This window comes from Ceratina calcarata, unplaced genomic scaffold, assembly GCF_001652005.2.
Source record: "Ceratina calcarata isolate Rehan_Ccalc_2016 unplaced genomic scaffold, ASM165200v1 scaffold48.2, whole genome shotgun sequence".
Lineage (NCBI taxonomy): Eukaryota > Metazoa > Arthropoda > Insecta > Hymenoptera > Apidae > Ceratina > Ceratina calcarata.
In genome coordinates, this window is record NW_017172225.1 from 249934 (window position 1) to 272207 (window position 22274).

The 22274-nt window shown below is 40.0% G+C and overlaps 4 protein-coding genes across 5 annotated transcripts in view; 3 read left to right on the forward strand and 1 right to left on the reverse strand.

Annotated features, from left to right (window-relative positions):
* The first annotated feature begins 304 nt into the window (after window positions 1-304).
* LOC108627708 (cyclin-dependent kinase-like 4) lies at window positions 305-2007 on the forward strand. The gene is made up of 5 exons (XM_018029090.2): window positions 305-678; window positions 744-938; window positions 999-1290; window positions 1355-1754; window positions 1817-2007. Exons 1-5 carry the CDS (start codon window positions 511-513, stop codon window positions 1992-1994), a joined length of 1233 nt encoding a protein of 410 aa, XP_017884579.1. The 5' UTR covers window positions 305-510; the 3' UTR covers window positions 1995-2007.
* A 24-nt stretch (window positions 2008-2031) lies between these two features.
* Rpb5 (DNA-directed RNA polymerases I, II, and III subunit Rpb5) lies at window positions 2032-3200 on the forward strand. The gene is made up of 2 exons (XM_018029094.2): window positions 2032-2688; window positions 2789-3200. Exons 1-2 carry the CDS (start codon window positions 2387-2389, stop codon window positions 3117-3119), a joined length of 633 nt encoding a protein of 210 aa, XP_017884583.1. The 5' UTR covers window positions 2032-2386; the 3' UTR covers window positions 3120-3200.
* Window positions 3201-3270: 70 nt separating this feature from the next.
* drk (growth factor receptor-bound protein 2 drk) lies at window positions 3271-8421 on the reverse strand. The gene is made up of 6 exons (XM_018029093.2): window positions 7579-8421; window positions 6914-7011; window positions 6710-6829; window positions 6457-6622; window positions 6196-6369; window positions 3271-6103 (listed from the first exon to the last, which is right to left on the reverse strand). The coding sequence occupies exons 1-5, from the start codon at window positions 7654-7656 to the stop codon at window positions 6196-6198; spliced, it is 636 nt and encodes a 211-aa protein (XP_017884582.1). The 5' UTR covers window positions 7657-8421; the 3' UTR covers window positions 3271-6103.
* A 100-nt stretch (window positions 8422-8521) lies between these two features.
* Amun (protein amun) overlaps window positions 8522-22274 on the forward strand; it is a 30187-nt gene continuing 16434 nt past the window's right edge. The window contains exons 1-3 of one of the 2 annotated variants that reach the window (XM_018029428.2): window positions 8522-8827; window positions 14375-14459; window positions 21938-22209. The gene's annotated coding sequence lies outside the window, so the exon portion shown is untranslated. The remainder of the gene's footprint in view (window positions 8828-14374; window positions 14460-21937; window positions 22210-22274) is intronic. The other variant, XM_018029427.2, reaches the window with a different exon arrangement.

A 22274-nucleotide genomic window follows, 5' to 3' on the forward strand; every position in this document is an offset into this window, starting at 1 on the left:
TTCGTCTCTAAGTTCTTTACTTAGCAGGAACTGTCCCGTTTCCTCGACATGAGGAATACTCTTTCCACGAGCGAGCCAATAACCAAAGTATCATAACGCACTGTGTAATTGCGTCACCTTGCTATATTTGCTCGTACACCGTTCATGCGAACATCGTAGAGCATCCTCCTAATTTTAACAGAGTATCTCTCCTTATTTCCTGAAAAATTATGATCTTTCGTTCACTACATGAAGTTGAACATTTCTCTGTCGCTCTTCTAATGTTTGATAGTTTGGTAGATCGCTGGTTGTCAGCCGAGTATATTCGTGATCGTTCGAGTCTTTAAAAGACGAAGATGCGTTTCACAATCTCGCGACATGAAGACCTCGGACAGGCTGGCTTTACTTCAACAAAATTATCTTCCTCCCACGTTCGCTTCTTCTTGCCAAATTCCACGAAATGATTCCAATTATTGACTTGCTTTTATTGAGCAATCGTTGAGAATCCGAAAATCCGAGAATCAAATACAAATGGATAAGTATGAAATGTTAGAAGTCGTAGGAGAAGGAAGTTACGGCGTGGTGATCAAATGTAAGCACTATGAGAGCGGACAGTTCGTAGCTATCAAACGATTCCTCGAGACCGAGGAAGATCATCGGGTGCGGAAAATGGCATTCCGAGAGATCAGAATGCTAAAGGTAGAACTTACCTCATCTCTGGTAGAACACAATCGATTCCATTCTATGTCAGATTAATTTGGTAGAAACTGCATCACGAGAATCTAGTAAATATGATCGAAGTGTTCCGTCAAAGGAAGCGATTCTACCTCGTGTTCGAGTACTTAGATCACACTTTGCTGGAGGAGATGGAAGGCGCGGGAAACGGTTTAGGATGGGAGGTGTCCAAACAGCACGTCTGTCAAGTACTTCGCGGCTTAGATTTTTGTCACAATAACAATGTAAGAATTTTATACAGAAATCGGCACCAGATTTTTTCAGATGTTCATCACCTTTCTCAGATAATGCATCGCGATATCAAGCCAGAAAATATTCTCGTATCACCGAACGGAGTGATCAAGCTTTGCGATTTCGGGTTCGCGCGTTTCGTAAATAGCCCGAACGAGTCTTGTACGGATTACGTAGCCACAAGATGGTACCGCGCACCGGAACTACTCGTTGGTGATCCCAGATACGGCAAAGCGGTTGACGTTTGGGCAGTCGGCTGCCTGTTCGCGGAAATGATGATTGGCGATCCTCTCTTCCCTGGCGAGAGCGACGTCGATCAGCTCTACCGAATAACGAAACTGCTCGGTCAGTTGTTTCACCGTTTCTATCAAAGTTTCGTGGAATTCGGACGTTCGATATTCTGCATCAGGCGGTCTCTGTACGAAACATCAGGTGATAATGGGTCGTAGCAGACCTGGTCGAATGTTACGACACGCGAGTGCGGACGAGCTCGTGGGACCACCTAAGCCCGGTGTCACGTCCATTCGTAAATTGTTCCCTACGTGGGATCTTCTGACGATCGATTTTCTGGCCCAGTGCCTCCACATGGATCCTGATTTGCGGCCGAAATGTCAAACGCTTCTGCATCATCCGTTTTTCACGCAAAACAAGTTTCTCGACACATTCTTAATACAACTGGAGAAGACGCTCATCGAGGAGTCCATCTTGAACCCTCTGATGAACAAGAAGCTCAGAGAAAAGAACTCAAAAGCTGAAAAAGAGAATCCAGTCGAATCGGAAATAAAATTATTTACCAATAGCGAACTTAGGTACAGTGATAGGATAACATTTCCTGTTCTTACAACTTTTGATTTCCTTTATTCTGTAACAGGTGGAATATGCACCTTACGAAAGATGCCGCGATACAGCCTATCGTGAAACTGGATTCAATTAAATCAGATGAAAACCAACGTGTCCCATCAATGATCCCTGCTGTTCGCATTCGGAAACTTTGTTACTTCGATCCTATTTCTTGTATACCGTATAAGAATCTTCCTTTCGTTATGTAAAGCATAAGAAATTCATTAGGATAGAAGAAACCCTGCTTACTGCTAATTTAATTGCCCGCATTTAATTTTAAAAGTTGCTTCGATTATATACATAGAAAATATAAGGGAAACAAGAAGATTTAGGTAAGCACAGAATTGTATCTCCTCCGGTATTGTCAGTGACAATTTGTCACTCCTCGTGTTGCTTACGCGGTCAGTGCTGTAGTGTATGTATGTGGAAGGGGTGTCGTTGTTCATTCATGCGATATAGCGTACGAAGTTGTGTTTACGAAAAGAAGTCGCACGCCGTGTGGACTGTGGAGCTATCGCTTAACAGAAATTATAAGAAAGCGACAAATATAAGAGGAATTTAACAAACTTTGACTCGCATTTAATTCGTATATTCACGAGAAATGGATGACGAAGCGGAAACGTATAAATTGTGGCGAATAAGAAAAACGGTGATGCAATTGTGTCACGATCGAGGTTATCTCGTCACACAAGACGAATTGGATCAAACGTTGGAGCAATTCAAGGAACAATTCGGTGATAAACCGAGCGAAAAGAGACCGGCTCGTGGTGATCTTATAGTTTTAGTCGCCCACAATGATGATCCAACAGATCAGCTCTTCGTATTTTTTCCGGATGAACCGAAAATTGGTATCAAAACCATCAAGACGTACTGTCAGCGTATGCAAGAAGAAAAAATTCATAGGTAAGGTAGTGAATAAACAACTGCTTATAACTTGATGAGTGATTGCTTGATGAATTTTGAAAGACAGTTTAATGATGCCATAAATTTTCTTCTTTCATAGGGCAATCATCGTTGTACAGCAGGGAATGACACCATCAGCTAAACAGTCACTAGTAGATATGGCACCAAAATATATTTTAGAACAGTTTCTGGAATCTGAATTGCTTATCAACATCACGGAGCATGAATTGGTACCTGAGCATATTGTGCTGACTCCTGATGAGAAAGAAGAATTACTTACCAGGTACAAATTAAAAGAGAATCAATTAATGCGTATACAAGCTGGCGATCCAGTTGCACGGTATTTCGGTTTGAAACGTGGTCAAGTAGTAAAAATTATTAGACCCTCTGAAACTGCTGGAAGATACATCTCTTACAGGCTTGTTTGTTGATGTAAGTTTTCATATCATTGACCCTGCTCCAAAAATTGTGCTATACGTTATTCTAGAAATAAAGTATTTACGTAATTTTTACAATTGTTTTTTAAGACAAAAACGTTGAACACATCCGATTAAAGTATAAAGAGACAAAAGTCCATGTTCCTTCCGCAATACTTTATTATACTACAGATGTATTTCATAATCACATAATATCAGTTTGGTACTAGCTATACATCAGGCAGTAAATAATGATTAGCATTACTTTTTCTTACAACAGTATACTTAGTTCATTATATAAATTCGTTTTACTCGGCTTATTGTCTATACAAAATAAGATATAAGCAGAATCATTTTATACAGAGTTAATGAATAAAAGCAAGAATATTAAATGAACTTTGTTCAAACATATATACTTTATTACATCTCATTATTATACATTTGTTGGTCCAGATATATCATGGTATACTGTTGTCCCAGGACAACTCAATTCCAAATTTGTTTAAGCAATTCTACATATAAAGTTTCAATGCTTCTAACAACTGTATATGTATATTGCTTTATTTGCTTAGAGGGTTTATTCAGACATTTAACAAAAACTACAGTGAGAACTAAATTTACATAATGTTCGCGTGTAAATGAGAAAGTAACGACAACAAAAATTGGCACAGTGAGGAGAATAATTTGTGTACAAAAGGTTCTCTATTATCACTATACTTTTGTTTTAAGTACAGAAAGAAGTGAATTTGTATACTATGTAATACTCTCCTTCTACGCTGTCGAGTTCAAAAAGTTTTTACAAAGATCAACTATACTATATTGGTACTCTCGGTAACACTAACTATAAAACTAGAGTAAGGTCGATAAACTTGAGTTCTAAAAAGATCGAACTATATCTTCAAATTCAACTTCATAAAAAGGAAACGCTATGCAATAAATGTAATCTCTATTTATATTTTACGTTGAAGCTTTTTCGAATTTTATCAACTACTTAACAGGAACTATACAATAAAATAGCAATTAAGCTCGAAAATAGCTAACGATAAAGGAATCAGTTTGTAAAAAGACCTTTCTTCTGATAAGAATTATTATCCTGCTTCCGTTTGCTTTTAAAAAACAACTTTTACAGAACTTTCTTTTTTTTAATACTTATTTGATGTGATGACAATACATGAATAAGCGTACATTATTTGCCAATGTAGTGGTTGCAAAGCAGTTACACAAGCAAACATTAACTTCGATATAAAAAGTTGTATAAGAAAAATGGTAATTAAATATGATAGATGGGCATAAGTAAATAACGCATGCAAATATATAATTAATATAATATATTGTTATCAATAAAATGTAAACATAACGAATAATAATTACACAATAAGACTATATATCATTATTGTTTACACGGAAATAAGAAAGCAAGATTGTCGAAATCAATCAGATGAGAAGTATTTAAAAAATATACATGAATTCACGATCTTTTTCAAAATTAATAGATCTTTTTTTCGGACAAAAACGTTATACATACCATTCGTTTAAGAGTTAAGTCTATTTTTGCACGGCCGATTTCCTATTATATATCATATCGCTTTTTGGCATGTCGGAGAAATGCATTTGCGGAACATAAAATTGTCATTTACGAAGACGAGTACAGATACATACCGTGAAACCGAACGAATTTCTCGTGCAAAAATTTGTACATTTATCCTAATTCTCTACGTTCCTTTCATTCACTAATGCTTCTTAAATTACGAAGGATAAATCAGTCGTTGTATGTTCAGTTTCAATATGAATACGTATGTACCACGTTTGTGTAAAAGAAACTTGCGTTCTCGTTTGCTTTCCTTCGTCAGTAAAAGCTGTAGGAGAGGAAACACGATGTTTGAAAAAGAAAATTATGTTTCGTAGCATACTCGGCAATGGTAAAAATAAAGTTTGTTCTCTTCCTACCGTTTGTTACAAACGGTTGAAACAATTTCAAAGATAGAAGCGGCTCGTCCGCGCCGCTGTTATTCCCTTTGCTAATACTTGAGAAAGATTCATCTCGGAAGATGTCAAATTACAGTTGAATAGTACATGTCTATATATGTTACACAGCAAGTATATCTGACGTAATAATATCAGACGTATCTTAACCGCTGGAAGAGTTATAGGCTCTTCAAGTATTTGTAAAAATATTCACAACATAGAGGCAGAAAGTGTGCATTTTATGCCAAAAGGCGACGCGTTTTAATGCTATATCTATATAAAGTTCTTGTATTTCGCGTATTGATAGTTTACTAGGCTCTTTATCACCAAGGTCCCCGATTCTTCGAACAACAAATTCGTATTGAAAAATACAGTGTTTACGTCAGCCCACTTATAAGCCTGATCTCTCGATACAGTACGCGTTCCTGTTTAAAGGAGTTCCATCGATGATACAATAAATTGCACCAAATTTTATCGAAATCTGGTCGTTAATTCCATTACCGATAGAAGTCCTTTAATGCGACTGATGTATATGGTTAATGTTATGCCTTTAAACGTACATCCATCGATGAGCTACCAAAAAATGTAGGGAGTACTCTAAGTAGATTTACTTTCAATCTACTCTCTTACAGACACAAACGCTAAACGAATCGAATATAACGTTTCTCGTATAAAGTTCGCGATGTATGTCCAGAGTTGCTCAACATTCGTCATAACATTAATATCAAACTCAGTGAAAGATATTCGTATCCAATGATAACGAAACGATCACGTTACCATGTCACATGCTATTATCATAGAACTCTACGTTTATTTATATAAATTACTAATCACGTAATTCTTTTTCATCAAGGCTCTGAAATCTGTTTTTAAACAACTCTGCGTCTAGACCATAAATACATCCTGGTAGCCCATTCGATGGGTGAAATTTGTAGAATGTTGTTGATTAGTTCTGCAGTAAGTCTGATCCTGTACGTAATAGTGGTGGGATAATGCGGCCGATGCCTTTGGCCTCTGTGTGCATAACATGAGGTCTGGAATCAGTTATTACGGTGTTCAAACAAGTCTTAAAGATAGTACACTAATGACAAAGTGAATATAAAACCATCGTGCCAACGATATTTACCTAGGAGTGATATGGAGTGACATATGTAGACGGAAATAGGCCTCGTCTATTACCAATTTCTCCGTGCCACCAGTGTTGGTCCGTGCGGTCAGTGACAGTGATTACATCGCCCCGTTTGAACTCGAGTTCGCCAGGTTCTTGAGGTTGGAAGTCGTATAACGCCTGTACCAGACACTGAAACGAACAGCGATCTCGCGTCATAGGATCAACGATTACTTGTTACTTAACAGTTCGAATAACCGTTACGTAAGAGATAATTACCTCTTCTGGCACCATGTCCCTCAATTTTACATCTTGAGAGCGAGAGACTGAGGCCGTGCGGTGGTACTCCACTAATTCGTTAAGGCTGTTAAATTTCACCACCCATAGGAAGAATTTACCTTGAGCGTCTCTCAGTACCTTGAAATGTTGGACACCGTCCGAACACCTAGAAGGAAGAAGATAATTGATCGGGGCTCATACAAAGAATTTTTACTTATGATTCAACGTTCCTATTTATGAATTTTGTACTAACTTGACCGATAACGAAAAGTCACCAGGGGAACTTTCACTAATCCTGATCAGAAAGGCCCCTTCATGTTTGTTCATCAACAATCTCTCAGCATCTGCTCTCGTTATCCTCCCATAATACCAACTACACAGAACAAAGCACACGTTAATTTTGAGTATCTCGTATCTTAAGAAAGTGCATGAATATTTAACGAAAGAGAACACCTACTCGTGGTTCTTCATTTCTATATAGTTACTCGGAATGAGACCCTCCCTCGAATCTAACTCAGCTCTGTACCAGTTCATATCATCTTCCATGTTTAGAATCTGCAAAAAGATTATAGTAACTGTGTATGTTTAATTTCTTATGATTATCACTTATACAGAACTCTTTCATATGATCCAACTGACATTTACGAGTTACATTCTTTATGAACGCTGGGCGATAGGTAGCAATTAATGAAATATAAATCCATCTTTATAAGACAGAAATCCAATTTTTGTCGCGTAGTTTATATAAACAAGTAAAGGAAAAGAATTTGTTCTCGTTAACGTGACATCGGATAATCAAATTCCTTCCGTGTTTCGAAACAGATACATAGGAAAAAAGATAATATTAAATATCGTTTGGCAAGAGATGACTAACACAGCAAACAAGACAGATCTATAGAACCGACGGGTCTTTAAGAAACAAACAATCGGTAGTTTATAGAACGCTTCGCATTGTCACAAATGCGCATCCTTTAAAGCGACACGCGATATCCGTTCGCAACGAAAGCAGTTCGGAATCAGTAAGCTCTCTCCGAATGAAAAATCGCCGATGCGAGAATGCTGTCCATCTGTACATTGAAAAACGAAAAATAATCGTCGTATCATTCGGGACAGCATACAAACCTTAAGGATTTGGCTTCTACGAAAGCTAAGCTCATCCTCGGCGGTCGCCGTAAAATCGTGCTTTGCTATCGCCTCCATTCTTCTTCCTCGTCCCTCGGGGGCAAGAACGAAAGAGAGGGAAAAGGAGAGGCAATACTCTATATCTAGCCTCCTCCAAAGGCAGCACCGAAATCAGCCTTTGTTCGCCAGCAGAAAAAAGTTCAAAACAGATATGCGGTCGACTCTCGATTCCTTTTGACGAAGGCGAGATTCCCTCGCTGTTACGCCAGTCTCACTCTATAGTACACCGAACACGTAGTGTTCACGATACAACGCGCGCACACACGTCCGTACACACCACCGACCACTTGTACTTTTTTTCTGTTCGTGCGATTTTGTGAATCAGTCCCCTCGGTCGGGCCACTTCGATTAATGGTACGTCGAACTGTACATATTCGAACGCGTTCACAGTGTTACTAGCCGATACTGTACGCGCGTTTTCAGTCAGATCGCCGTGTATCTGTCAAAATTGAAAATACGATCATGCACTCTCACGGCTGTCCATCGCTCGTCTTATCAGACATTACACTCTCGACTCTCCCACTGATCCGCTCACTGTGTTTCGGTCCAACGATGCGCACAGGCCTCTGCGCACCCTGACGTCCGAAATTCAGTCGGGACAAAATAAGAAACGCGTAGGTCTCTGATTCGTCTGTATGCTGATCCTCGAATTAATTTATCGGTTCCTGGACGCGTATCGAGCCGTCTGTGCACAATCGTCGCGAAATTTTGTATGACATAAACGAGAACTGCGAGTCAACGATTCTGTGAAATGAAAACTTACAGCGTACTACTTTTCCGTGGCGCAGGCGCACGCATGCGTGCTACACGAATACTTCGTCGGCTGCTCCACCACCATTCTATTCTTTACGAGATCGCCAGGATGTATACCCACTTTGCAAACGCGTTCGTAATTCATTATATCATTTTTTTAACTTCTTTTAAGAACTTGTCCCCTTCTCGCTTATTCCTATTTTTCTCAATTCAAACTAAATTGGATATACATTTATCGGCCGCACACACATGCTCTCTTATCGCTTGAATATATCGATTATATTTTAAAGAAAAATGGAATTCGATAAATCGATTTGACAACTCGTCAACAGATCGTACGAAGTAGTTCAGTATTGCCCGAAATTTCTACGAGCTACCACGAATTTCCGCGTATCATGCCGGAGGAACGAAAAACGAGGAAGCCAGGTCTAATAAGGTATTGCGCATTTTCCATTTTCCGTCATTTCCTGCTTCGTAGAGTAAATTGCGATTGAGTAATGAACATCGACCGTTCGGTAATTACTAAATGAATCCCCATGCTCTTCGCACAATTACTGTACCTATTGTCCGACGTTGGTATCACAGAGCAATCTGAGCAACACTCTTCTACGCTGATAGTCAAGAATATTGAGGTACGACTCCAGCAATGGAAAGAATTAGAAATCGATCTCGTGTTGTCGAAATATCCGTGTAAAAACTTCAGGAATTTATACATTCGTCGAAAAAGCTCAAACGTGCGCATGTAAAGTAGTGTTGGTTAGAAATAGACCGTTGGTCATGCAGTGAATAAACATTTTGCAGCGTGATCGTATTGTCGAACGTTCACGTGAATTATAAACAATCGGACAGTGAAAGCAGCCAAGATCAATCAGTAGTCAGCGTCAAACATTTCTTTACTGTTATCGTACTATTATTGGCCTGTAGAAAATAGTACGCGTATATATAAAATAGTAAGCATAATCTCATTATCAATTGTCATTTTCGTGTATTAAAAATTACATTTTGCTTCGCTGTTAATCTTGTTCAAGCGACGAATCATTCTCAGATAGTCTGAGTCGTATTGCTAATCTTATACAACGTTAGTTTGTAAGCAAAAAGAAAAGGGTAGCAACGATGGTAATCAGTCATCAATTCGATTCGTTTATTAGAGTAGAAATGATTAATGCGAGAAGGTTTAAATTAACAATCCTCATGTATAGCCATCATATCGTTTGATTAACGCGAATGAAGAAGTGTTCATGCAAATTTTCATTTCTTCCTCCTTTATAAGAATTTCGAGAACGAAAACTAGTTTTGTTAAGAATTTTGAAGCTCTTTCCATTTAAAGTTAAGAAAAGTCGATTCGTAAATGAAACTCGGTCAAGTACAGAGGGTTTTCATTCTGAAAACAATCTCGGTCAGCATTAGCCGGGTCGAAAATTCCTGCAAATCGTTGTCATCGCTTTAACAGCGGCTCGTCACGCGAACTGTACTCCGGACTCTTATGTAATCCCCGTCAACGTCATGCGAATATATGTATGCATTGTTTATTTGGGTTATTGCTTGTTAGTTGTTTAGCAGCGGTCGATGTTTTTAGAAAAGAAACGGCACGCTACAACAGCCGGTCGGTGCGCGTTAGCGCGGAAATTGAATTACCTTTGTGCGAGTGCAACGATGAAAGCGAGGCCGGATTGTACCATTTTGCAAACGGTCTACCAATTAAACGTACAAAGTGTAAGTTACGCGTCAAAGGTTATCAGCGATGATTTCCTTTACTTGACGATTGAAATCATTTTTTGAAAATGAGAGTTACTACCGATGGCTGTACAGTATTTCATAGTTAATTTAGGAAAAGTTTGAAGAACTTTTTGTAGAACGTTGAAACGAATGAAACGACGAGATGAAAACTAATATCGTCCCGTTCAATGTCCTTTATAAGCTCTTTGCAATTTAAAGCGATCTCGCGTTAGACAATAGAAAAGAATCGTGGCTACAAAGGGGAGATGTTCGCGTTCGTTCGCGGGGATGATAAAAGTCCGGTGAAAAATTAATATTTATTCAGTCGAATCTCGGAACGAAACGAGCTCGCGGCTGCGTGGTCAGAATTTTTTATGGGAAGACAGCAAAGCGGATTCATGAATAAACGCGCGTTCGCTTCCTGTTCCAAGATTTACGGGCATCGCAAATGCACGTTTCCGCCCACATTCAATGAAAGTTTCTAAGACATTCGCACGCCATTTAATCAAGCCAATCCTAGCTTTCGTTCTCAATAACAAACTTGATTTCGTGTTACCCGCTACTTTGACAAACGCTATTCTCTCGCAAACTGAAATACGTACGTAGGGAAGTTCGAGAGGTGAACCTTCGCACATCGAATAATCAGGAAGCGTGATCTGGCTAATTATGTCCCATATAGCTTGCCGTAGTCATGAAAATTTCACAGAAATCCAGAAATTAAAATACCTTATCATTGATAGTCGCGTGTGAATCGTACGTAACAATCGTGATATAAGGACTCCGGTAAATCAAGGCCTGTGTAAGAGGATACACCGCATACAAAAGGTTTCAGGAGTGGGAAATATGAATGACACGCATTAAAATCTGATTAATCGAATTTAAACGAAATTCAGCCTTTATTAAGGTTTCCCACGACTTTGCATACATACGCTTTCAGCACCGCGTCGTTTCCATTATCATAACCATGTTATATTATTACAGTCTTACGAATACTGACACTATTACCTAAGCGGGACGGTCATTAACAGGGAACAATCGCATTAAGGATGTATTGGCAATACAGTCAATCCCAAAAGTTTATGCACTTTAGAAACATATTTTTTAAAAAGAAATCAGACGTCGGAAGAACATTGCTAATAATAAACAACAAAAAAAAATTTTCAATTTTTCCGAGATTTTTCCAAGGGGTACCCCTTCAATTTCTTCCAAATTTTCGTTTTTTGCTAATAACTCCTAAACCGTTGGACGTACAGGAAAATCGTATAGAACCTTTTTTGTAGAGGACGACGAGATCTACAATTTCTGTATAAAAACTTTTCGCTAGCGTCGATGGTTAACGAGTAATTTGCAAAAAACTGTTTTTTCGTTTTTCGTCAATAACTCGATAAATGTTAATGCTAGCGAAAAAATTTTATACAGAAATTGTAGATCTCATCCTCCTCTACAAGAAAGGTCCTGTACAATTTTCTCGTAAGTCGAACGGTTTAGGAGTTATTGAGGAAAAACGAAATTTTTTGCCAAAAGTTCGCCGTTTCGACGCTGGAATGGTCGGATTTCGTCAACATCAATAAAATGCCAAATAATCATACGTAACTCGTTAAATATCGAAGTTAGAAGGAAAACAACTTTTATTTGAAGCATTTTTCGCAATTTTGAAAAAAAAAAAATTTTAGTCAGCGTCAATACTTAATTGGATACTTCCTTCTATACTTTTTAGCACGTAGCTATTTATTATTAGCATTATTCTTCCGACGTCTGATTTCTTTTTAATTATAGGAAATGCGTTTTTCTAAGGTACATAAACATTTGGGATTAACTGATAGCCAATACATCCTTAACTGTGCATGGAATATTGTCATCGAATGCTAATGGCTTCATTATCGTATAGTTACCTGTTGCATCGACCTTAATTGTTCATTATTAAATGCGTGATGGGTCTCACGAAATGTAAAATTTTTAAGTATCAAAAATCCCGTTAAAACGGAAAGATGAGACGATCGTCAGGCAACCCAATATATGGAAAAGATGAAGACGGGAAGGGTTGCGTTTGTCGTACGAGTGGAGAACCCTCGTTGAAAATGCAATTTCGGATCTTGTCTGGAGATGACGTCGCCACCGCAGTCTCATCTCGGTGATCGTCGTAGTAACCCCTTCAACATTGTTGAAGACACGGGCTCTCGCGCACACAGAAGTTCTCCTCTCCGACATGTTGCTAGAGATGAAAGGCTCCCGTGGCTATCAAAGGGAAAGGGAGGAGAGGTAAAGGCCCCACCCGACAATGGCCCTGAGCCCCAAGGTTTTCAGCCTCATCGTCCAGGTCTCTGGAAGTCCAGTCATTCGATTTCGGCTGAGCGATCAAAACGACTCTAATTTTTTACCTACGAATAATTCGTAATTGCAAGTCGTCGTAAGTTCTACGAGAGATTCAGAAGAATCGGCGGTCCGTTCTTCGGATCAATATAATGTAAGACCATGATCACTCGTATTGCAATTTGGAAAGCATACGAAGTATCATCTAGAAAGCCTCTGCGAGAAATACGCGGTGACTAGGAATGCTAGGAGGAAAAACATCCGTCGGGATTGGGAGAAACGTTTCCTCTTATAACTGATTACGAAACGAAGAAAGAAGGCGGTTCTAAATTTATAATGGTTCAATTCGCATCCTCGTCGACGAGGTGAACGTGCTCTCCGACCAGCGACATCTCGACGGACAGCCTTCTTCGGCGATGAGAACCGGAACAAACACGTTACGAAGAATTTTCTACGAGGTGTTTGAGCGTACAGCCAATGATTCAGCGTTCTTGATCGGCTGCCACACAAACGAGAGGGAAGATATCGATGATGTTGCACATGTTCAACATTGTTGGATTCGAAGCTGGGCATGGTCGAAAAAAAGTCACGTGCAGTTAAAAAGGAAACTCTTTTCTGAACATTGAACAAATGAAAGCAAATCTTGAACCAAAGATAGGAACTTAATGTTTACTGTTCAGATGAATTGATTATTATATAGATTGAAATATGATTTAAATTTGTTTTCATTCGAATGCGTAAGAAATTAGAAACAGTTTTACGAAGCCCGGTCACATACTTGATAGTTCGCCTACAAACACGAACCAGACGTAATACGACATTTGTATGTTCATCGTGATTTTTGTATCGGAGGCCCCGTCCTTTTAGTTACACTTTTAAATGAAGGATCAAGAATAGGAAGAAGGTCGCGATGCGTATTTATACATTTCGACACTCGTACACGTTTTATTTCAAGAACAGAAATCATTTAAGCAAGATTTTAATATTTACAATACATTCAATTAACACATTTATATATTTGATTCACATCTAAAATTGAAACTCGAAGCTCGAGCAAGGCGCAAACAAGCACTTCGTTTTCAAAACCGTACTCAGTCAAATTAATTAATCTTTCTTTTCAACTAGAAACACGATGAAAACGCTTAATTGTAATACCGCTTCGTACACGTCAGAAAGAAAAGGAGACGAGAAAGCGAAATAGAGAGAGATTAATTCAAATACAGCCAATGGAAACGTTACTGTAAATCTGCGTCAAGATCATAGCTGACGTCATTCTCTGACGCACACGTCAAACACAGCTGAACGTTATAGACGAACGTTCGATCTTGTATTTCTCGTTCAGCAAGCACTGACATCATTAGGAAATGATCAATTATCGATATTTCGTTCATAGGAAATTCTGTTTCGTTGAGTTCACGATTTTCAAATGAAAATATCGATCGTTATATAAAACGACAGGAAATGTTAAAGGTCGTCGAAGAACCTACTTATTAGATTCTTCAACGTTAGAAATCTACTTTATGTTTTTTAGAGGATTAAACCTCAATTTAGTTTCCTAAGAGTAAAATACATTTAAGATTATTAAAAAATGTGCATGCTCTGTTGTATTTTTGTCATGGGCGTACGCAGGTAAAAATTCATATTATTATTTCTATTTAACTGAGGTTCAGATATTAATTACAAATGAAATTTAATTAATTAGTCAAAGGTGTTTTAAGTGAACAGCTGTACCATAAAAAGATGCATAAAAATTATGCATAACTTTTTATGAAATACGAAAATAGTAGATTCGGTACATGCTGCCATCTGAGCAGTTAACGTTGCCGATAATGTGGAGTGCTGTACGCGCCAGTATTAACGATCGCTGGGATCCACTAATTTCTATCGTGGATCCCGCGTAAAGATAAATAATCTCGTGTTCTTATGAGTTTTGTGACAGGTGTTCTTCTGTCTCCAGGATTTCAACTGATTGCTCGAAGACGATGTCTGTTTTCTACTACGAACTTAATTCTCCCGCTACGAAATTCATCTTCAACGAATTAGTAAGTATCTCTTATTTTATACTTTGATCACGAAACAAAATAGGGTTATTTTTCCGTAATCGCAAATCGCAAGTCGTTGCTTAAAAAAGAATCGAAGTAAAAATGTAGGCTCAGGGAGATGAGAATTGCATAAAACGAATACATAGAATTTGTAATAGCGAGTGGCCAGTTCTGGGCAGAACAAGGTCGAAATTCAAATATTGAATCGCTCTCGATTTTCAAGCCGGCAGAACGTTTTAAATTTTGTCGATAGAAGAAGATTCTCCAAGGGAGAAGTTAAAGACGGCAGGTGTGCAAACGTATAAGTAATAAGAAGAGATGATACATATGTATGTGCATATATTCAAAGGTAGAGAAGCAGGCGGTTTTTGCGATCGCAAGAGTGTGAGTGATCGCGTCCTGTACTTTCCTAAGCACCTGCGGGGCCTGAGCGGATCCGGCAGGTGCAAGAAGGATACCAAGGACCGCAGAGAACTTTATATAATTCTCTTTGAACTGGGACTAGAGTTTTCCTACTTTACTTTCGGATTCTCCAACAAATAAGAAAAACGTACAATATTCGTTCAGCCTTTATTTCATAAAAAAGGAGTCCTGTCGAAAAAAGTATCGGAGGATATACGTGGCTAGGTAAGTAGTAAGAACCGCGGCGCGCTGAATTTTTAACGCTGAGCTCGACTGCGGTAGAGGCCGCGCCGATGAATTCGGTGACGTAAGAGAATAAAACCACCATAAAGGCTCGCTGGTTCATTAGCGCAAACCGCGGAGCATGGCATCCTTGTAGAGAGAGCGAGGTTATAATCCATAGTCTGATCTCGGTACGTATTCCACGATACGTACCTTTGAAACGTAGTGGTTCAAAGTTGCGTTCGTACGGTTCGACAAGAGAATACGTAGAGTGACGAAACGTTCACGATCGCAATAGCATATCGGATCCATCGTCCTACATGTCATTGCATATTAACAATAGATTATGATATTATAGAATAATGACGATCGGTAGACAATTTGATATCTTTTTGGAAAATTGCACAGGATCTTATTCATAGCTTACAACTAGAGTTACAACTTCCGTTTGCAGCATTTGTCGTTAGCAGCAACAAGTAAGCAATTATTTGCAATAAACGAAGATTTCGAAGAATCTAAAGAGGTATCCCTTGGAAACTTCTTTGAGAAAATAAAAAATTTTTCTTTTCAATTTAAAAAAATGCTTCAAGTAAAAATTGTAGATAATGTTATTACCTGCAAAAAAGGTCGTATACAATTTACAATATAATGCTTTTGTTGTAGTCTTTTTTGTTAGTTTTTAATGTACGTGTCGCGCTGAGTTATCGATGCGAAAGCTAGTTAATACCCCGGTCGCGTTCGATGCTGCAGCGAAACAGCGAGATAATATAGTTGACTTCTACTCAGAGAGGTCGGGTAGATAAGAGAAGAGTGAACCTGCGAAATTGATTTTTGTAATCGACGGAAAATATGATAGTGATCAAGGTGGAATTCGATGGATCTAACAATAAGATCGTAGAACGTTTGAATGCACCGAAGTTTAAAATTTGTACACAAAGCAAAACACGGGACCAATTGAACTACTAAACAGTACCAATCTTCTTTGTTGAGTAAAACTGACATCATTTACACAGCTTATTAACTATTTAATCGACAAAAATACTCTGATTAATTCATCATCTCGAGTGACTGCATGCGTTTCCTTTGTTCAATTTATCTTTGTTTATTCTTTTGAAAATTCCTCATGCCCGAGTTTGTCATGCACAAGTTAATTTTATTTCGGGGCACTCAGGCCAAACAGAAAGGGGAACATGTTCGACGTGCAGAACGTTGAAGGAGTTCAGTGTCAAACGTCAGCGATTTGTTTTCATGATGCACGGAACTTTATGGTTGCACAACATCGACTTATCGCTGACGAGTGTTATTGGCGGCTCGTGATCAGCGCATTATCTTTCGCGTACAAGCCGCCGAGATGTCGACGGTGCCGATTTTTAAAATCCGCTGGCGGGAGACGGTCGATTCTCGGTTTTAATTTTCTTCTCAAAGGAATAATTCTTTTTTCATGTGAAACTAAATACGTAATGTCGTTTCTTTGCCTCTTCGCAATAAGCTCGTGAGCAAATGCTATGTTGGAACTTAGCAAAAAAATCGTTATCCTTCCTTATTAGACATTGAATTTATTTTTCACAATCAAATCTCTTTTGCAAAGTTAATACTGTGGCTAAAATTATGTACGTCTGTACACCCTTAAATCGAGAGTCAGTCTATATTTTTAACTGTCTGAACTGTACGCTGTGGATGTGTAGTAGTTGGCCAATTGAGATCGCGTTATCTTATCATCAACCAACAGCCCAACTTCTCCTTCCAAATGCGTGCTAGTACACAAGAGATAACATTTCGCCTCGTGGCCAATGAGATTCTATTTGAGATCCCGCTCGCTTGGTTGCTGAGAAATCAGAATCCGGAATACGAGACGCAATTTGATCTTGCGCTCATCTCGATTTCAACCTCCCGCCGATCAAAATGCTTCTTGCTATCTTACTGAACAAGTCTCTTAGCTGACCTAGACATCGTTCATGCAGGGTTTATATAGGTTCTGCGATTTTACAATTAAACCAGAAACTTCAGTGCAGTCTTCAGCTATATCTTTATCGTTCAAAAATGAATCCACGCTCAGGATTTACAATTAGTTGGAGAATCCTTTATGTAACGCAATGAGTCATAACGAGAATCGGTATTAACTCTGACAAAAGATAAACGAAATTTAATAACTATTACGCGAACGCTTCAGTGATGAACTTGGTGTATAATTGATGATTCTGTGAAAATGCACGAAGTTCGACAATTAACACTGTGCTCATTCACGTAAGTAGCGACATTACGTAATAGAGAAAAGAAAAACGCGAACGTTCATTCATGTAAAGTTTTATCTACATGAATGCCGATAATGAACTCTATTTCATTTATTCGTTACTCACAAATCAGTCGAGTTCTATCTCTTTGTGATCTTTTTCAAAGGCTACCAGTAAAGAGTTTGATTGAAAACGAGGATAAAAAGAATTTAGTCGTTTACTAGAAGACGTTTATTAAAACTTCATACACATAAAATGTTGTGCAACGGAAATTGAAAGCTTGCTGTTTTAGTCTGTCACCGTAGAGTTCTCTCTTCTTCCATAAACTGGAAGAAAAATGTGTTCCACGTAGAGCATGTAAATCTTGAGATTCTCAGCATTATGGATTCTCTGAGAAAGGAACGAGGAAATGGAGCAAGGAACGGAATCCCCTCTCGCGTGTGCATTGCATAGGTGCTACGCGATTCGGAGCGTGGTGCAGGATACGTGACGAGTGCATGTCAATATCTGTTTACGAGCGCGATAAGAAAAGTTTTGTCCTGGGTCAAGGCTGTTTGATAAATCCAATTCAGATAACGGTAACGTAGCGTAGCTGGACCTTGAGTGCACTCGCGTGCTCGTCAAGAGGAAAAGAGAGACCGACCCGAAGAGAATAGGAGAAGACACGCGAGGCAAGCTCTCTCGGTGACTCATTTCGCAAGTAATTTGTCAAATCATCTACCCCTTCCCTCCCCCGTAAAGACCCGCCCCTATCTCCCTCTCCCCGAAACGAAAGACACGTTTATCGTGAATAGTACCCGAACGTGCGCACGTGACATTTCGAGTATCTCGAATTAAACTGTAAACATCGTAGTACAACCGGCTGCCGTTGAAGACCAGCCACGCGGACGGTGTCAATGATCCTGCTATTTATTGGATCGTTGCTTACGCACGCCGTATGCATGGGTATGTGTGCACGAGAGAGAATCTCCATCTTTCCTTGTCTCGCCTTTGTCAGCCGTGACCTCGAGGGTTATTTCCTCTGTGTCTGCCTCTTTATCTTCTCGATCTACTTGCGGTTTTCGGAATCGTCCAATCAGCTTCCCGCGATTGATGACGCGTACCGAGGTGTCTCTTCTGATTACCCATTTGAGCTGATAAACCCTGTACTCCGCCTCGAATTTATATTAATATTTTTGTTCAAAAAGTTCGTACAATTAAATCGAGAAGTAGTGATAGCGTGGGACGTCCATTACGCTCCTCGAAACGAGCCGCATTTGTTTCGTTCGCTCTGGCCACCCTGTGTCTTCTCGATTCCACCGTGAGGATTCATAGGGGTATAGGTAAACGACATCCGCGTCCGAGTCAAAGCACGTGCGTGTGCCTCTGCGTTCGCGTGTCCCGCAGTTTGTGTCGTTGACTGAGGGTGGCGATGGTGGTGGTGACGGGCGGTCGAAAAAGGGGGATAAAGGGCGACGGAGGAGGGAGCGAGCACGTGTGAGGACGTAGTACGATTTACTCGCAGATCGGTGGAACGTCTTCCTCGTTCCCTCCCTCACCCTCTTTCTCGTCGATGACCTGTCTTTCTTTCTCCTCGCCACCCCCCCTCGCCTCCCTGTCGCGTACTTCTCGTCGTTCCTCTTCGCTCCTTCTCTTCGTTCGCCGGTTCCCTCCTCCGCTTCTCTTCGCCTACACTACCGTCCTCCTCCGCCACCTCTTCTCCTCTTACCGCTGACATTATACTACTACTACGGGGTACTCCACTTTCATTCAGACGCTTCTAAAAATAAAGTCCCTGATTCACAATGCATGAATGACAATCACACTGAAAGGAATACCGCACAGACTTGTAGCCTTTCTCGCTCGCGTTCCCTCCGTCCGTCTTTCTCCGTTTCTCACCGGGTTCTGTCCGTCGCTTCTTCGTCTCTCTTTCGATCTCTCGGAATTTTCTCTCTCTCTCCCTCGTTCCGTGTTGTATACGTACTCTGTCTCGTTTCGGTAAACGCAAACTGTTCCTGTTGGCATTGGCTCTCTCTCACTTTTCATTCTCCTATCACTCTCGTTTCTCCTCCGTCTCGCTTCTTTTTCCAACTTGTTCGCTCGCACTCGGACTCGCCCTTCCACTCTCTCGCTCTCCCTCTCTGTGTATATCGTATTCTCTTGTAAGAGAGTGAAATCTCGCCTGTTGCATCGAACTATTGGCTCTGTGTAAATAGATCTCGCGGAAATCCAAAGTGTGGCATTGCCGCGCCGCTCCGTGATCGTTCGAAGAAAGGGAAGGATCGATCTAGTTGCGCGTATATACTTGTTGCTCCACGTGTTCGGAATTTACGAATGTCACGGACGGGTATTTGAATTGGGATCAAAAGGTACGTGCCTCCGAAAGTGGCCACGATTCCTTGCGCTCTGCTATCTGACTACTGCGTGGCATGAAAATTTAAATGTATCACTTACGGATTAACAAATTATTTTATTTCTGATTATACATTCTTGTATAACCACGTGTTTTGCGTTTTGTGCTTCAACTTTAATTTTGTACAAAATACAAAGAAATCCTTTAAGATTGTCCGTTCCTTTACATGTAAATATATCATTCTTTTCCACGCAAAGTGGCTTTCAAAAGGCGGAAGAGTTTCGTTGATGAATAATGAAGATAGCCGGCGGAAGTAGAGCTCACTGTAATTTGGGAACACCCAATTGTCTCGTAACGCTTCGGAGGTTCACGAAAATTGGGGCGAGTAACACCGAACACTGAACGTGAAGCTCTCAGCTCTCAACGATACGGCCAAGGAGAACTGGTTTCGAACTCATCATCATCATCATCATCACCTAGTCGTTCATGATACGCTATAGAAAAATAAAAAAAGAAGCAATACAGTCACATAGTCCTTGGAAATAGGAAGATATCGGCTGAAATTCGTATTTTCGAAAATTAATTCCAAACTTTTTTTAAAGTGAGACTATGAATGACAAATGGATTATCATATTTTTTTCAGTCAAGGATGCAGTAGTATCGAAGAATAATTTCCCATAGAAGTGACTAACGTTATTGTAATCTTCCGAGAATGGTCGCAAGGGACCTACTTTCATCGCCCTTCTTCAAATTACTCACGCGCAACATACGTGCCAACAGATAGTTCTGTAATAAAAGTATTCTGCAGATCGTGTAGAAACTACAAATTGCTTTAAATTTCACGTACACAAAAGATCATGATTGTGATTTTTCAAAACCGTAATGAAATATTGACACAACGATCAAGCGAAGAATGAAAATTCTTGGAATAATAAGATTCTATATCGTTGTAATGTGAAGACAATGAATCTATGATACTACCTGGGTTCTGACATAACTACGAGATCAAAACGAAGGGGGCGAAAGGGACAGATTGTTCTGAGTTTCCCTGGTCGGGGTTCCCTCGTTATTATCCGTCGCTGCGAGCCTCTACTGTAAAAGAGAGACTTCAGAGCGCAGGGGAGAGTTAGGTAGCGGCCAGCGGCAGTATATACCAGCAGTTCGAGCCGCTCACAGCTAAATATATCTCTCTCTCTAGAGTTATTCAAGGTCACAGCGCTCGGATTGGCCCCCGATGAAGCGGAGCTCCGTCCGTGCCCGTCGCTCGGCTGCCGCTGCCAGTCCTTATGCTATGCTTCGCGTTCTATTGCGCGGTGGCACACATGTCACTTCGCAACAATATCGTGTAGAGCAGCGAGCAACCGCATCGGGAGCACGTGTTTCGTATCGAACGCGGCAATAATCGCTCGTATGCGAGCCGTATTTCAAGCTACGATACGCGCTGCCTTTTGTCGCGGCTGTCTACCGTCCGATTTTATTTTATTCTCCTGTTTACTTAAATCGCTTTGTCGCTGTCAGTTGCGATCTTCGTAAGTCTCGATCGTTAGATAAAGATTTGTCGGTGTTCCTATTTTAAACGGCTTCTCGGAACGGCTTCTCGGCTCTTGCATGTCTCGCAGGAAACTGAGTGACGCGCACTTACGTTTAACTATGATTGTTAGAAATTTCCTGCTAGACCTTGCAATTTTTGTGTACAAGATACGATATCTAAAAGATGTCTGTAACATACCCTTTGAGTATCTCAATGGAAATGATTATTTGGTAGAAGTTTATTTACATATAATTTTCATTTAACAGGAATACGTCGATTCAAATGGATAACAGAAATTAGGCAAAATGAAAAATTCTATTTTATTGTGGTACATATATATATATAGCAGAGAAGTAAATAAGTAGAATACGCTATACATATATGTTTGCTATTACTATTCTATGAGGCGCGCACTAACTTCCGAGTAAAACGTAGGTACGAAAGAGAGTATCACCTGTTGCTGACGACAAATAATTAGCGGGTTACAGGTCGCTCTTTAACAGCAACTAACAGAGGCGAATGATTTATCGAATGAATGCGAAGACAATATATACGAAGTTCTGAGTCTAGAAGAACTATGTCTTCCACGCATTATAAAATTATTTTTATATCTTCAAAAATTAGAATATTACGTAAAAATGATATAAAAAAATATGGATTTTATTCCTTGAGTGAAGAGCAACTCAGCAAAATTAAAAATGCATTTAGCAGTATTCGCGATAATGTGGCCGCGCTTAAAAACCGCTCATTTAATTTGCAGAGGACTGTCCTGCGGTTCGGAGCTGCTGATAACAAAACCGGAGTCGCGCTCGATGCACGGCTGAATTTGAGGTTAGATGATTGTCCGGGTGTGCGGTGAGCTCGATAACGGCCGCACTGCAACCTCGCTGTCTCGTAGCAACACGATCCGGCAACCCTGTACCGGTTGGCAGTGCCGGGGTTGAATTTCAAGCGCCCGAGGGACAGAGGGGATCAGGCCTCTCTCTTTTGTATAGGGGGCACGAGGGCTTCGCCGATGCTCGGCACATAACGGTGAGTCGACGCCGGCCATCATGCGGGGCTTATGGCCGGCTGGGCTACCTTGCCTTGCCTGCCTG

Excerpts from the sequence above, each read along its gene's own strand:
- LOC108627708 (XM_018029090.2), top strand. The coding sequence starts at position 511 with ATGGATAAGTATGAAATGTTAGAAGTCGTAGGAGAAGGAAGTTACGGC. Across the intron at positions 679-743 it reads GAGAGATCAGAATGCTAAAG|AAACTGCATCACGAGAATCT; the intron begins GTAGAACTTACC and ends TTAATTTGGTAG. Across the intron at positions 1,291-1,354 it reads CCGAATAACGAAACTGCTCG|GCGGTCTCTGTACGAAACAT; the intron begins GTCAGTTGTTTC and ends ATTCTGCATCAG.
- Rpb5 (XM_018029094.2), top strand. The coding sequence starts at position 2,387 with ATGGATGACGAAGCGGAAACGTATAAATTGTGGCGAATAAGAAAAACG. Across the intron at positions 2,689-2,788 it reads CAAGAAGAAAAAATTCATAG|GGCAATCATCGTTGTACAGC; the intron begins GTAAGGTAGTGA and ends CTTCTTTCATAG.
- drk (XM_018029093.2), bottom strand. The coding sequence starts at position 7,656 with ATGGAGGCGATAGCAAAGCACGATTTTACGGCGACCGCCGAGGATGAG. Across the intron at positions 7,012-7,578 it reads GTAGAAGCCAAATCCTTAAG|ATTCTAAACATGGAAGATGA; the intron begins GTTTGTATGCTG and ends ATCTTTTTGCAG. Across the intron at positions 6,623-6,709 it reads GACTTTTCGTTATCGGTCAA|GTGTTCGGACGGTGTCCAAC; the intron begins GTTAGTACAAAA and ends TCTTCCTTCTAG.